The sequence below is a fragment of the Tupaia chinensis genome, unplaced genomic scaffold (assembly GCF_000334495.1).
Source record: "Tupaia chinensis unplaced genomic scaffold, TupChi_1.0 Scaffold139431_1, whole genome shotgun sequence".
Classification (NCBI taxonomy): domain Eukaryota; kingdom Metazoa; phylum Chordata; class Mammalia; order Scandentia; family Tupaiidae; genus Tupaia; species Tupaia belangeri.
The window spans coordinates 1,267,661-1,282,449 of record NW_006199316.1 but is presented as its reverse complement, the minus strand read 5'-3'; the positions used below and the strand labels follow the sequence as shown (position 1 = coordinate 1,282,449).

Genomic DNA, 14,789 nt, shown 5'->3' with positions numbered 1-14,789 from the left:
GGAAGGTTTGCTTCTAGGATTTCATGGAATAGATTATCAATGCCTTTATGAGTCTCTTCACCTTCTGGGATATCATTTGTCAGGATGTTTGAATGTTTGATGGTATCTATTTCTTGTTTATTATTCTCATTTTTTGAGACAATTTTCTCAGTCTTTGTGGTGGACTTTTCTAGGCCAGCAATTCCGTTTTCTACATCTGAGATTCGATTTTCTGTATGATCTAGTCTCCTTTTAATACTTTCAAGGGAGGTTTTAACTTCCTGTATTATAGCCTTCATCTCTAACAGGTCCATTTGATTCTTTTTTATGGTGTATATTTCTTCTTTCAGATCTGGTAAGAATTTCCTCATCTGGAATTTGTCAGATCCTTTCTCCTGCCTCTTATGCAGCTTCTTGTCTCTCTTCTCTTCCATCTCTGTTAGCTTTGACACTATGTATATTCTAAATTCTTTATCTGACATTTCCATGAGTTTCATTGTACTATCTGAGGATGAAGAGGAATTATTCTTTTCCCTTGGAGGAGAGGTATTTCCTTGCTTTCCCATTATTTCTTGTGACCCTGTGGTGATTTCTGGTCATTTGATTGATGGTGCATTTCTTCCTAATTCTTTTTTTTTTAAAGAGGTTTTTGCTATAGGGCGTGTACACTTGCCAGACAGAGAGAGACAGAAAGTGAGAAATCACTCCCCAGGGGGGATGGCCACACCGTAATCTCTTCTCCTCCATTCTCCTCTTGGGTTCTTGGGCATGCATGCACATGTGCCTGGTGTGAGTTTTAAGCCACCGGGTCTGGGACACGAACCGCGGTCGACTACCTGGGAGTCCAGCGACAGCCATTATGCTAACTGCTGGTCCCAATTTATTCCTAATTCTTGAAGTTCAATCTGGCATTCAGAGGTGTGCAGAAGAAGGTGATCTTCAATCTCTCTTCCATTCCATTTTTCACTGTTTGTGAATCAGATTCAGTGGGAATAGAGGGATATTCTGACTCTATTCGTATTCAGATATTTGGATCCTGTTCACTTGGACCTGTCTAGATACTCAGTGCATAGAGGCCACTAGAAATTAATCTGGAGGGAAAAGTCTCAGCAGAATGTCTTCATTTTTAGTCTCTGAAAGCAATATTTCACTGGCCCCTGTTTTTTAAGTTTTAAAAAAAAAAAAATCTATTTCTCTCATGAGAGAAAGAGAGGGAAGATGAAGGAGGTTCCCTTGATAGGGTCACAACACACAGATCCTCCCCAGCCTCCCTGCCAGCCACACTCCTGGGCTGGCAAGGACACACACCTCGAGTGTTCAGATACATCCAGGATCTGAACCCAAGCCTCCCCTGTGGCTCCAGCACTGGGACGTGGTGCCTTACCACCTGTACCCTACTGTAGCTGGGCCCCAGGGAGGGCTTTGATGCGCATCGCTGTTCTAATACAGTTCTTTTAAAGAGAGGAAATAAGGCCCGGGAAGGTGAAGTAGCAGGCCCAGGTTCACTCAGCCACTCAGCGCAGGGCTGAACCTGGGCCTTCATTCGCCCAGGGTTATGTGAAAGCCCGACAGGGCTAAAGCATTCGCCTCATAGGGATCTGGTGGGAACCCTTTCGTCTACACAGGTGAAAAGAATTGGCTTCAAAGAGAGAACTATTTCAGGTCAAGGCTCTGCCACTTTCTTGCTATGTGACCCCGGAGTTCATTAACTTCTCTGAACCTTTGTTTCTTCATGCTCCCAAATATACACACATGCATATATATATATACATACATATATATCTGTGTATACACATGTGTATATACATATGTGTATGTGTACCTGCATATATACATGTGTGTACATGCATTTGTGTGTACATGTGTGTGTGTGTTGATGCATGTGTTATGTGTGTGTGTATAGTAAAAATTTCTACCTCACAGAATAGAGACACAGTAGGTACTGAATGACAGCTGTGGTTATTACAGTTTTGTCTTTTCGTTCTCATTCCCTCCCCAAGTGCCATCTGTCCAGGGTATGCGTGTGACCAAGACAGTGGCTGTTACCTTCCAAGCATCCACTCTGGGTTAGGAAGCAGCTCATACCTCTTGGGCAATCTCACGGTGGCAGCCTATCCCGTGGGTACCCTAGGAATAGTAATGAGAACAGGTGAGTGTTTGCTAAATGCATAATGCCAAATGAGCTCTCTCAAGTGGCTCCACGGCACAGCAGCAGCAGCACTCTGCTCAAGAGACTGGTTTGAATCCCCAGCCTGGTTAGCCTGAAACAAGCCAGGCACACGCATGAGTATCCAAGATCCAGCATGCCAGAGGGCAGGAGGGATGGGATGGCAGCCTAATCAGCCCTTGTAGAAGTGCTGCCCTCCCCTCCACCACATACTGTATCATGAATCTGAAATCAATCAATAAATCAGATCTCTAGTCGCACAGCAGCCCTGCAAAGTCAGCGATGGCCCTGTTGAACAGGAGACAGTCACAGAGGATTATTTCCATGCTCCAGGCTAGGAGCTAGGAGGGCCAGAGCCTCCCTGCCTTGGGTCCAGCCTGGGACCCTTGGTTCTTAGGTCTATTACTTTATGGGTCCCTGAGAGAGAGACTGGGAGAGCCACTCACTGAGGCTTGAGGGTGGGGATTGTTTTGGGGAAGGGATAAAGACAAAAAGGTCATTGAGATAAGGGACCTAGTCATGATTTGGCCCGTCATCTTTTCCAGAAACTCCCGCCAACCTCCCCTTTCCTGCTCCTGTTATCACTAGCCAGTTGATGGGCGTGCTGGCCTGGGCTGGGCTCCTCTGCTGGAATCCTTCAGAGCTTTCCTGTTCTAGATCTTGCAAGCCAGTGGGAGGAGTGTTTGTACGACGCTGGGCAGGCTTCCCAAGGCTGATTGTGGAAAGGAAGGGGAGTGATTTTGTAGGGCCCTAAAAAGAAGCCAGGAAGAAGAAAAAATAACACCCTGTTTAAAAGAAAACAAATTGACTCAGGCCTTCGCAGGCATTATCTTCAGTCTAGACTTGGAGGTAGAAGCCCGGGCCAGTCCAGAAACCTCCTTTTCTTCTTGCTGTCTAACTGACCTTGCTCGTGACCCGAGACACATCACTGCAGCAGCCTGACTGCCAAGTACTCTGAACAGCCCAGCCACACATTGTTTAATGTTTCCCTTTATTAGTATTATTCTTTTCTTCCCTCAAGGGGTACCCAGGCAATAAAAACAAATCCTCTTAATGTTTTATGCATGGGTTTGCTCTCACACCCCTATCTCAGTCAATCCTTACAACCACCCAGTGAGACAGATAGCCAGGCCAGGGATAATCCTCCCAACTAGGCTGGCGTGAACTGGAGCTCCAAGAGACCGGTACGTAATCTCGGACTGAACTGGACTCCTGATTTCCTGACCTTGTCACTTGAAAAGAGAATCTTAGCTCACCTGGGTCTCTTGACGTTTTTGAGAGAGAGCGATTTTTGCTATAGAGCACTTGCTCTTGCAAAAGAGAGAATGAGACAGCGAGAAGTCTCATGGCCAAACCACAATCCCTTCTCCTCCATTCTCCTCTCGGTATCTTGGGCATGCATGCACACACACCTGGCGTGAGTTTTAAGCTGCTGGGTCCGGGAAGCGCACTGCATTTGATTACATGCGAGTCCAGCAAGGTAACCTTGTTGCCATCTGCTGGTCCCAGGTCTTTTGACTTTAAACCATACACTATTGCTATTTTTTTTTTAACTGACATTCACACTGCCTTGACATAATTATGGGGCAAAGTCCTGAACAGTGGGGTGGGAGGAAGGTACAGAGAACTGACGAGAGGAAAGGGAAAATATGTGTTACTGCAACACCCTTTATGAGAACTTCGTATTACTGAGTGTTCGGGTTTTTTCTTAGAGAGGAAATAAAATATAAAGATCAAGTATATTTTATTAGACTTATTAATCTCTTATATATACTTGACACTTTATACTTAGCACAGGGTGTGCCATATGTGTGTGTGTGGGGAGGGTAAGCCCGTTTAAACCATCAAGTTAGCATGATTTAGTGCAGTCACAAGGTTGTACAACCATTACTAAAAGCTAATTAAAACACGTTTATCATCCCAAAACGTTTTAAGGAACTGTCAAACAGCATGTGTATATACATTCTCAGCTTTGCTGAGTACATTTCATCCATCATAAAATTCACCCATTGAAAATACACATGGTCTCCGACTTAGGGTGTTCAGCTTACCATTTTCAAGCTTAGGGTGGCAGGAAAGCGAGATGTGTTCAGGAGAAGCCATGCTGAAATTTGGAATTTTGACCTTTTCCTGGGCTAGCTGTGTGTGGTACGGTAGGCCGTTGTGTGACCGGGCAAAGGTGGCAGGTGGCATCCACCGCTTCCGTCAGCCACGCAGACCCCAGAGGGGAAACAACTGAGACTCTGCCGTGTTCTGTGTTGCCAGAGGTTTCTAGATTAGAGAAATACTTTTCTGACTCATGACATTTTCTTTTTCTTTCTCCCTTTTTTTTAGGGCAGGGTCTTACCGTGTCATAATCCTCCTGCCTCAGCCTCCCAGCTGGGACTGCAACTGCATACCACTGCATGCAGCTTTTTTCTTTTTTAGACAAGTCTCCATGGGGTTCCAGACAGTGGGGCAGCACCTTCGTGCATACGCCTGCACTGGGCCTCACCTCGCCGAGCTACCATCCGCAGCAGGGTTATCAGGACGTGGCCTATCACAGGTCGGGGGCATCTGCATAGTCAGTGGCTTCGTGGAGTCACAGGATATGTGACTATACAGAGAATCATGCACCTCTCACCACCACCTAGTTTTAGGAATTTTTACCACCCCAAAAAGAAACACTTGTGAGCAGTCACTGACTCTCATCTTTTTAAAAACAGAAGGAAGTGCTAGTGAGAAACAAGTCTGAGACAATGAACAGTCAAATGGTTTCATAAAGAGAGAGAGTTTGAGTCAGCAGGTGACATGGTGGTTAAGGCACTGGCTCCCATATGGCTGATTCCACAGTTAGAGTCCCAGGCCCTGCTACCTGAAACATGCTACTGGCTATATGCTAAGTGCATGTGTGTGCATGCCACAAGATCCTGAGAGGAGAGTGGAGAAGGGGTGGTATGGCCATCACCCTTAAGAGGTGATTTCTCACTTCCCCTCGCGCTCGCTTGCGCGCGCTCTCTCTCTCTCTCAAGCACATGTGCCCTATATAGTAAATTAAAAGAGAGATCTCTGTAAGTCACCTGAGGATCATGGGAACCATGTGGGGCAGTGACATCATGACATAACTCAAATGTTGAGAAACAGGGACAATTCGCGGATGCTGCCCCAGGCTCCCAACTGAAAGGACAGACTGGATGGGGACGTTGATGAGCACCCTGAGACCAGGAGCACCCTCCAGTGCACGAGAAGTGCATTTCAGATCTCTGAGCTGAGCTGCTGGTGGGACATCCGAATGGAGGTACCCAGCAGGTGGGAGAGCCCAGGAGAGAAAGCAGAGCTGGAGGTGAAGCTCCGAGCACCTGCATCACGTAAACAGGCCAGGACTGAAGCTGCAGGGAGGATCAGCCTTCCCGGGAAAACCCCAGGGGAAGAGAGAGGTCGCAGGAGGGTCTGGAGTGGAACCCGAGCATATCTCCACTGAAGGGTGGGCATGAGATGAGGTGCCAGAAGGGGCGGATGGCGCAGCATAGAGACTCCGCTTGGGCCTTCCTGTGGGTGGGCCTGGGATGAGTTGCCAGGAGGGCAGCAGAGTATAGAGACTCCCACCAGGGGCCTCCTGTACAGCTTTCCCACACTGTCCCAGGAGAGAGCCAAAGTGCATTGCCTTATCCTCCACTCACCCTCACGCTCCACTCACACTCTCTACTCACACTAACACTCCACTCACCCACTCAGACTCCACTCTCACCCTCATACTCACTCACCCTCCATTCCTACACCCTCTACTCATACCCTCTCACCCTCCACTCACATTTACCCGCTACACATACTCACCCTGCACTCAGCTTTCGCTTTCACTCACTCACTCTTCACTCACACCCTCACCCTCCACTCACCCTCACACACAGTCACCCCCCATACACTCATCCTCACCATTACACCCTCACGGGGGGGGATTAATGCAGCTGTCAGTGGAACCAGCTCTCCCAGAGGCCCCCCGGGCTGTTAACTGGCCATTTGTTAACGGAATCCATGTCTCCGCTGTCCCGTTAGGTTTGTAACACAAACTATAATAGCAGGGGAGAGAGGGTTATGTGAGGAGTGTTGAGTGGAGGGTGAGTGAGTGGGGGGCTGAGTGGGGTGTGGGTGTGAGTGGAAGGTGAGTGTGATTGCAGTGTGGGTGTGAGTGGAGGGCGAGTGTGATTGGAGTGTGAGTGGAGTGAGTCCAGCATGAGTGGAGGGTGAGTGCGTGAATGGAGAGTGAGCTGGCAGATGATGTCCCACCCATCCTCAGAAGCCAGTGCAGCGTCATTAGTGACTGTGGTGCGTTAATGAGCCAAAGACTCTCGTGAGCAGGGCACACTTTAAAGAGGTCAGGTCTCAGGAAGTAGAACGAGAACTGTGTTCGCTCTGATGTGATTTGAGTATCACCACCCCCAAAACCTTATCCCACAGCTGTTACATCACCTAACATTGCCTGTCTAAGCCTTTGCTGCTTTTGATCAAGGAACGTCAGTGTTGGGATCTCCAAGTGAGGGGCGGGTGTTTTTACTTATTCTGCGAACACAGACTAGACCCTCCTGTACCCCTGGCCTTTCTCAGGGAAATGGGGCTGTAGAGATTACAGCCTTGAGGTCACCATTCTCAGAAATCCAGAGCCAGGCAAGGAAGCAGGGTGACCGTGCCTACCTGACAACATGGTCCCAGAGCCATTGGTCCCCAGAGGCAGGACTGAGGCCAGGAGGGATTCGGGGAGAACAGGGCATCTGTGTAGGGCCTCAAAGTCTGTGAGCGAGGGTCCCCGCAGAGTAGAAGCGAGGAGGTGGAAGGAACAGCACACACCCAAACGACATAAGAGTGTGGTGTGGTCAGGACTGACGACGCATCTGTGTCTGCTGGCCTTGTTTATGGTGGAGGAGAGGAGGAAATGGGTCAGACTGAGGGCTTCATCTGCTCTGCTAAGGAATTCCTAGTAAGCTGAGCGAGCCAGCCCAAGCAATGGCCTTGGGTGGGTGTGGCTCTCTCTACTATTATCTGTCCTAATACCTCACTTCCTTTCTAACACAACAGAGCAGAGTATGAGATAAGAGTTAAGAGAGGAAAAGGCCAATAGGCAGAGAGGGTGGAGCTGGGGAGCGTGGCTGTCTAGGACGACTGGGAGGGCAGTGGGAGTCTGGGGTGTTCGCCTACGGCTACGGCTCCAAGTACATTTGTGCTTTTCTCATCAGTGCAGAAGGGCTCGGTCCTGGGCCTCTGTTCTCGAGACCAGTGAGCAGAGTCTCATCTCCCAATGCCAGCCTCAGCTTTGACGAGGGAAGTGACAGCAGGAGCCCCTAAGAGGGAGACAGAGTGGGACTCATGGCTCCAGAGGCTGGGCCGCAGGTAGCTCAGCTGCCCAGGCCAGGGTTGCAGCTCTGGATCGCAGGTCGCCCAGCTCCTGGAAGGGGAGCAACCATGGCCCCCAGGGGATGGTAAGAAGAGGCCTCCAGGCTACTCCCCAGCGGTACAAAGGCTGAGAGCTCAGCTCCCAGAAGGGGAGTAGACATAGCGCCCCCCACAAGTAGCCTCCAAGATGCTTCCCCTACAGTGCGAAGGTCAGAGCAGTTCTTCCTCAACCAAAATAGCCTTGAGGCCCCCTCCCTGCTCCCCAGGGGGGACAGAACAGGTGGGTAAGAGCAAGGGAAGTCCCTGCAGGCCACCGACTGCCCAGTGTCTTCTCTGCCACCGATAGCCACTAAGGACACAGTCACTCCCCTCCGTACCTCGCTCTCAGAGCCCTCTCTTGTCCACAGACTCCCTGAGGAACCTTTCTGCGGCCACCCACGGCCCTCGCTCGTCCCCAGCCGAGCTCAGCAGCTCCAGTCAACACCTCCTCCGAGAACGGAAATCCTCAGCCCCGTCGCACTCCAGCCAGCCCACCCTGTTCACGTTCGAAGCCCCCGTGCCCAACCACGTGCAGCCTGCCCTGTCCACCAGTGCACCGCAGGAGTACCTATACTTGCATCAGTGCGTGAGCCGGAGAGCCGAGAACGCCAGGTAGGGCCGGTGGGGGAGCGCCTCCTCCTGCTCAGCCCTGTCTTTTCATTTCGGAGACAAGGGGGTGGAATATTGTCCTTCGGGCAAACACAGGTAACAGAACATTCTCCGTGTGGAAACTTCCCAATCTGTTGGTATCTAGTACAGAGTAGTAATTGGATTTGGGGGATACCTTAGTATCCAAATACATACTGAGGGAAAAAAAGATATGTTTGGGAGAAGGCATGAGGGGCCAGAGTCTCAAACTGCAGAAAAGAAGATAAATTTACTTGTTGGCCTTAAGCGTATAGCTCTGTGGGGCTCGCAAATGGCATGGTGGTTAAGGCTCTGGGCTCACACATGGCTAGCTATGGTTCAAATCCTGGATTTGGCAGCTTGCTTTCTCACCTAACCTTTCTCTCTGCCTCTCTCTGGTCCAAATAAAAAATATTGATGAATAAAATTAAATTAGTCTTTTAAAAGAATAGTATAGCACTCTTGGAAGAGGTACGGGGTTTAGGTGCTGGACTCCCACATGGATAACCACAGTTTGAGTCCCGGGCCTGGCAGCCCACTTTCTCAATTTTCTATGTCTCTCTCTGGTCAAAATTAAAAAATAGTAATAAATAAAATTTTGAAAAGAGTATAGCACTATGGAAGATTGAATGCCAAGTGAACTAAGCCAGACTATGAAAGACAGGCGTTATCTGCCCATGCTTAACATATTCCAAATGTCTACACTTTATACCAGAAACTGTCAGACTGGAAGGTGCAACAGCAGAGAGGGTAACTGTGGATCCCAGAGACAGTACAGGAAGGGGTGGGGAATGCAGAGCGAGAGGGAGGGGATCAAGGGGAAAAACAACGTATTTAATAGACACATGATAATGTCTGTGGTCATGTCTTTGACTTGATAATACATACTGTATACATGCTGCGAAAAACCATATTGTAGATTGTAAAGATATACAGTGATTACATGTAAATTTTAAAACTGTAAATAAAAGGTTTGGAAGTTTAAAACATAAAGAGCAGGGCCCGCGCGTAGCGTCACGGTTGCGTTGCTGGACTCCCGTGTAGTTAACCGCCGTTTCAGTCCTAGACCCAGTGACTTGGAACTCACGCTGGGTGTGTGAGCATGTGTGCCCAAAACCCTGAAAGGAGGTTGGAGGAGAAGGGATTGCACTGTGGCCATCCCCCAGGGGATGGTTTCTCACTTTCTGCCTCTGTGTCTCTGGTGAGCACACATGCCCTATAGCAAAAATCTCTCTAAAAAATAAATGAAATAAATAAATAAGAAAAGGAGTATAGCACGAATAGCTTACACAATAGAGAACAAATCCACCTCTCGCTTTTGTTCCAGAGCTTTGCTGTTTCATATGGTCGCTACATGTGGCTATTTAAATGTAAATTAATGACTATTAAACAGAATTTGGACCGGCCAGGAGCTCATTGGCTGAGCCCTGTGTGTGTAGAGACCTGGATCCCACATGAATGGCTCATGTTTGAATTAGGGCCTGGTTTCTTGAAAAACACACTGGCACATGTGTGTGTGCCCAAAATCCAGAAGGGATGGAGAAATGGAAGGGGTTACACCATGCCCACATCCCACTGAAGTGTGCTCACTCTCCCTCTGGCAAGCACTCCCTCCCTTTAGCCCCCCCCCCAAAAAAAAGAAGGGAACTGAAAGCAATTTGAATCTTGATAAAACGAGATTCGGTTTACATGGCTCTCCCTATGAAGTTCCTGTAACATACCCAGAATGTCCAGTGTACGATGCTAACTTGCTAGAAACATGGAGAAGCTTAAAGGTGACCCAGAGTTGAGAGAGTTCAGTACACAGACATAGTTCAGAATAAACCCAGATTTTGGAGCTAGACTATAAAGTCTTTAAGATAACTATGTTAAGTTTTTTAACTTACGGAGAAAAATAGATAAAATGGGTGAAGAGATGATGAATTTTAATTGAAAGAGAGAAATTCTGAAAAGCGTAGGAGGTCCAGTTTCACTGTAGTTGCTGTTCCCCCCCCAGCCACTACAGATATCCTGCCCACTGATCAGCATGAAAAACTCGGGGGCCCAGCAGGTGGCATGGTGACTAAGGTGCCACATAGCTGACCATGGTTCAAGTTTCAGACCGGGCGGCTTGAAAATCACACCAGGTGTGTGCAATCCCAAAAGGATAATGGAGGAGAAGGAATTGCAACGTGGTGGCCATTCCCCAGGGGGGGATTTCTTACTTTTCCTCCCTCAGTCTCTCTCTCTCTCTCTCTCTCTCTCTCTCTCTCGTGAGTGGACATGTTCTACAGCAAAAACCTAAAAAAAAAAAAAAAAAGAAAGTCTGGATAAAATCAAAGTACAATTACTTAAAGACTGAAAAGTAAATAGAAGGAAGCAGATTGCAGAGGGGAGAAACTGTTGAAGTAGCAACTACCAGGTCTATTTTCTGTCTCTCACGAACCTGCCCCAGGTTGAACCTCGTCACAAAGCAGCACAGTAAGCGACTAAAACTCTCGTTGAAACTCCAGTATTTTGGGGTAGGAACCACAAAAGGATTCTTATAGGGCCTGGAAAGGTCTGAGTATCTCAGAGTGGGGAGAGCTAGAGAAGGGATCTTCTAATTCTCCATACAAACCATACAAGTCTTCGTTTCACCCTGAGCTACGTACATGTGGGACGGGCCCAAGTCAGCACGATGAAGGCTGTGTGAACTGAACTAAGACGAAGCCCCTCACACACAGAAGGTGAGACAGAATTTGCAGTCCGACCTTACCGAGGTGCATGTCCTACACGAACAGAAACATTGACATTCTCAAGAGGATTCTAACAGAACCCAGAGTATATACAACATAACTTTCACAACCTCCAGAATACTATCGAAAACCTATCAACACACAGGCAACTGGCAAAATGTCACCAAATCACAGTGGAAGATACCAATGCCCACCTCAAGAAATCCCAGATGATGTCTTTCTGAGACAAAGATTTTAAAGCCCCTATTTTAACAATATTCCTTGTGATTAAGGAAAACACACTTGAAATTAATGAGAAGAAAATATTCCTTTGTCAACTCAGAAGCCTGCATCTTGCAAAAGTATCCTTCAGGAGTGAAAACAATATTAAGACTTTTTTACATGAAGGAAAAAGTAAGAGAACTTAATGGAAATGTGCTTTAAATAAGTTATTTAAAACGTTCTGGGGGCCAGCAGATGGTGTGGTGGTTAAGGCACTGAACTCCCACATGGTTGACCACGGTTTGAGTCCTGGACTTGGCAGCTTGCTTTCTCACTTTGTCTTTCTGTCTCTGTCTCTCTCTCTGGTGAGCACAGGTGTCCTATGGGAAAAAAAATTTAATAATAATAAATAAGTAATGTTTTAAAAAAGAAGTTCTTGATAACCAGAAGAAAACTTGGGTATTCAGGCGTGAAGAGCAACTGATATAGCAAATATCTGCATTACTATAAAAGATTATTCTCTTTTAGCTTCTTTAAGATATGTGTAATATGTATCAACGTTGAGAGCAAAAATCAAATATATTCTCCCCACCATCTCCACCAAAACACAAAACCAAACAAAAATTTAGCATTGTCTACTAAGATTTTCACCTGGTCTTCTCTTTATCATTTCTTGCCACAAGTCTACTGGTGACAAATTTTCCCATCTCTTATTTACCCTGCAATACATAATTTTTTTTGAGAGGTTTTCGCTATAGGGCGCGTGCACTCGCCAGACAGACAGAGAGAGACATAGAGATAGAAAGTGAGAAATCACCCCCCAGGGGGAATGGTCACGCCGCAGTCCCTTCTCCTCCATTCTCCTCTCGGGATCTTGGGCACACACGCACACGCGCCCAGCGTGAGTTTTAAGCCACCAGGTCCGGGACACGAACCGCGGTCGACTACGTGGGAGTCCAGCGACATAGCCGTTACGCTAACTGCTGGTTCCCGCAATACATAATTTTTAAAAATAATTAATTACTTTCATTTATCATTATCATCATTCCTTAATTTGCTACAGGTGTGCATGCAAGAGAGCGAGGGAAAGTGAGAGAGCAAGCTGCCAGGTCTGTGACCTGAACCACGGTTGGCCATGTGGGAGTCCAGAACCTCAACCACCACACTACCTGCTGTCCCCACGAAATTTCTTAATTTTATCTTCATTTTTTGAGAGAGATTTTTGGTAGGCATTGAATTCTGGTATAAAAGCTGTGTTTCAATTCAACATTTAAGGATATCATCCTACATTCTTCTTAGCTTCGTTGTTTCTGAGAAAAGATCAGCTGTTATTATTATTATTCCATATGTAATATAGCTTCCTTGCCCCCCATTTTTAGAGAGATTTTCACTATAGGACACATATGCTTGCCAGAGAGACAGAGACAGAAAGGCAGAGAGTGAGAAATCACCCCCAGAGGGATGGCCATGCCGGAAATCCCTTCTCCTTTCTCCTCTGGAGATCTTGGGCACGTATGCACACACACCCAGCCAGAGTTTTAAGCCGTTTGGTCCGAGACTTGAACCACGGTCAACTGCGTGCAAGTCCAGTGACGTAACCATTATGCCATCTGCTGGTCCCAGTTTTCCCCCTTTTTAAAAACAGGTGCCTCCAAGGGCTGGCAGGTGGCATGGTGGCGTGGTGGTTAAAGATGCTAGATTCTCACACGGACAACCACAGTTTGAATCTCAGACCTAGAGGCTTGCTTTTTCACTTTCTCTCTCTCTCTCTCTCTCTCTCTCTCTCTCTCTCTCTTTCTCTCTCATCTTTCTGATAAAGTAAAATAAATAATAAAGTTAAATAATTCTTAAAAACAAAAATGTAACTCCAGGCAAGGTGCTACATTCCTGTAATCACAGGCACTCAGGAGGGTGACTCTGGAGGATCACGAGGTCAGGGCCAGCCTAGGCAACCGTAACAGAAATAAGGTTTTTTTGTTTTTTTTGTTTTTTTGTTTTTTTTTTTCAAAAAAAAAAAAAAAGAGAAAACTGAGCCAGCATGGTGTGGTAGTTGGGGTTGCTGGACTCCCACATGCCTGACTGAGGTTCAAGTCTCAGACCTGGTGGCTTGCTTTCTTGTTTTTCTCTCTCTCCCTTTCTCATTCTGTTCTTCTCTGGTCAAATTTAAGTAAATAAGGGACCAGCAGATGGTATAATGGATACATTGCTGGACTCCCACATAGTCGACCATGGTTCAAGTCCAGACCAGTGGCTTAAAACTCACACCAAGCGTGTGTGTGTGTGTGTGTGTGTGCCCAAAAATCCCATGAGAATGGAAGAGAAAGGATTGTGACATGGCCATCCCCTCTTGGGGGGGGTGATTTCTCACTTTCTGTCTCTCTGTTTCTCTCTGTCTCTCCAGTAAGTGTACATGCCCTATAGAAAAAATGTCTCTACAGAGAAAAAAAATCAAGTAAGTAAATAAAAATAAAAGTTAAATAATTCTAAAAATAATAAAAATAAGGAGTAAATTTGGGCTAGCAGGTGGCATGCTAGCTAAGGGTACTGGACTCCCACGTGGCTGACCACGGCTTGCGTCCAGGACCTGGTGACTTGCTCGCTCTCTCTCTCTCTCTCTCTCTCCCCCCGCTCTCTTCCTCCCTCCCTCTCTGGTCAAGTTAAACTAAAGAATTTCTTATCTATAAAAAGAAAAAACTGTAAAATACTTAACATAAATTTACCATCTTAACCATTTTTTTAGAATTACTTAATTTTATTATTATTTTTTTAATTTGCTGTAGAACATGCACATTCACCAGAGAGAGACAAAGGGAGAGAGAGATAGTAAGTGAGAAAGCCAACTGCCAGGTCTGGGACTCACACCCTGGTTGGCCATATGGGAGTCCAGCACCTTAACCACCACGTCACCTGCTGACCCCCAACCTAACTGCTGAACCCCAACCTAACCATTCTTTAATGTGCAGTTCAGAAGTGTTAAGTATATTTACACAGTTATATAACCAATTATCAGAAATGTTACAAACTGAAACTCTCTGTGTTAAATAATTCCCTTTTCCCTTTCCCTCATTCCCCCAAAAAACATTTTATTTTATAAACCACCATTTTATTTTCTTTCTACAAATCTGACTTCTCTAGGTACTTCTTAAATCCTTTTTTTTTTTTTTTAAGATTTTTTTTTTCCTGTAGGTCACGTGCACTCTCTAGAGAGACAGAGAGACAGAAAGCAAGAAATCACCCCCCCTCCCAGTGGGGTGTCCATGCTGCAATTCCTTCTCCTCCATCCTCCTCTCAGGATTTTGGGTGCACATGCACATGTGCCCGACATGAGCTACTACTTGATTTTAAGACTTTCTATCAAATTATGATGATCAAGACAATGTTGTTTTGGGGAAAGGATAAACTTTCATATAACTAGGAAAGAAAGTGATTCTGGTGGGGTGGGGTGTGTGTTTTGACAAGGATGCAAATGAAGAAAGGAAAGTGTTTTGGACAAACGGTGCTGGAACAGACGGATAGCCATGTAAGGACAGCGAAAGGAATCAGCAGTATCAACCGTTCCTTCGTAGCACACAAGTGAGACTGTAACTCAGGTGTGTGAGAGAGCTGACTGCAGGAGCGAATACTGGGAAACTTCCAGAAGAAAACCTCTCTGTGGTCTGGAGTATGCGCCGATTTTTATGAGGGATACAAACAGC

General features: G+C 46.6%; 1 protein-coding gene across 1 annotated transcript in view; it reads left to right on the top strand.

Annotated features, from left to right (window-relative positions):
- Positions 1-14,789, top strand: part of GAB2 (GRB2 associated binding protein 2) — a 54,180-nt gene that overhangs the window by 23,160 nt on the left and 16,231 nt on the right. Inside the window, exon 2 of the mRNA XM_006161900.2 lies at positions 7,918-8,161. Coding sequence (XP_006161962.1) covers positions 7,918-8,161 — 244 coding nt within the window. The remainder of the gene's footprint in view (positions 1-7,917; positions 8,162-14,789) is intronic.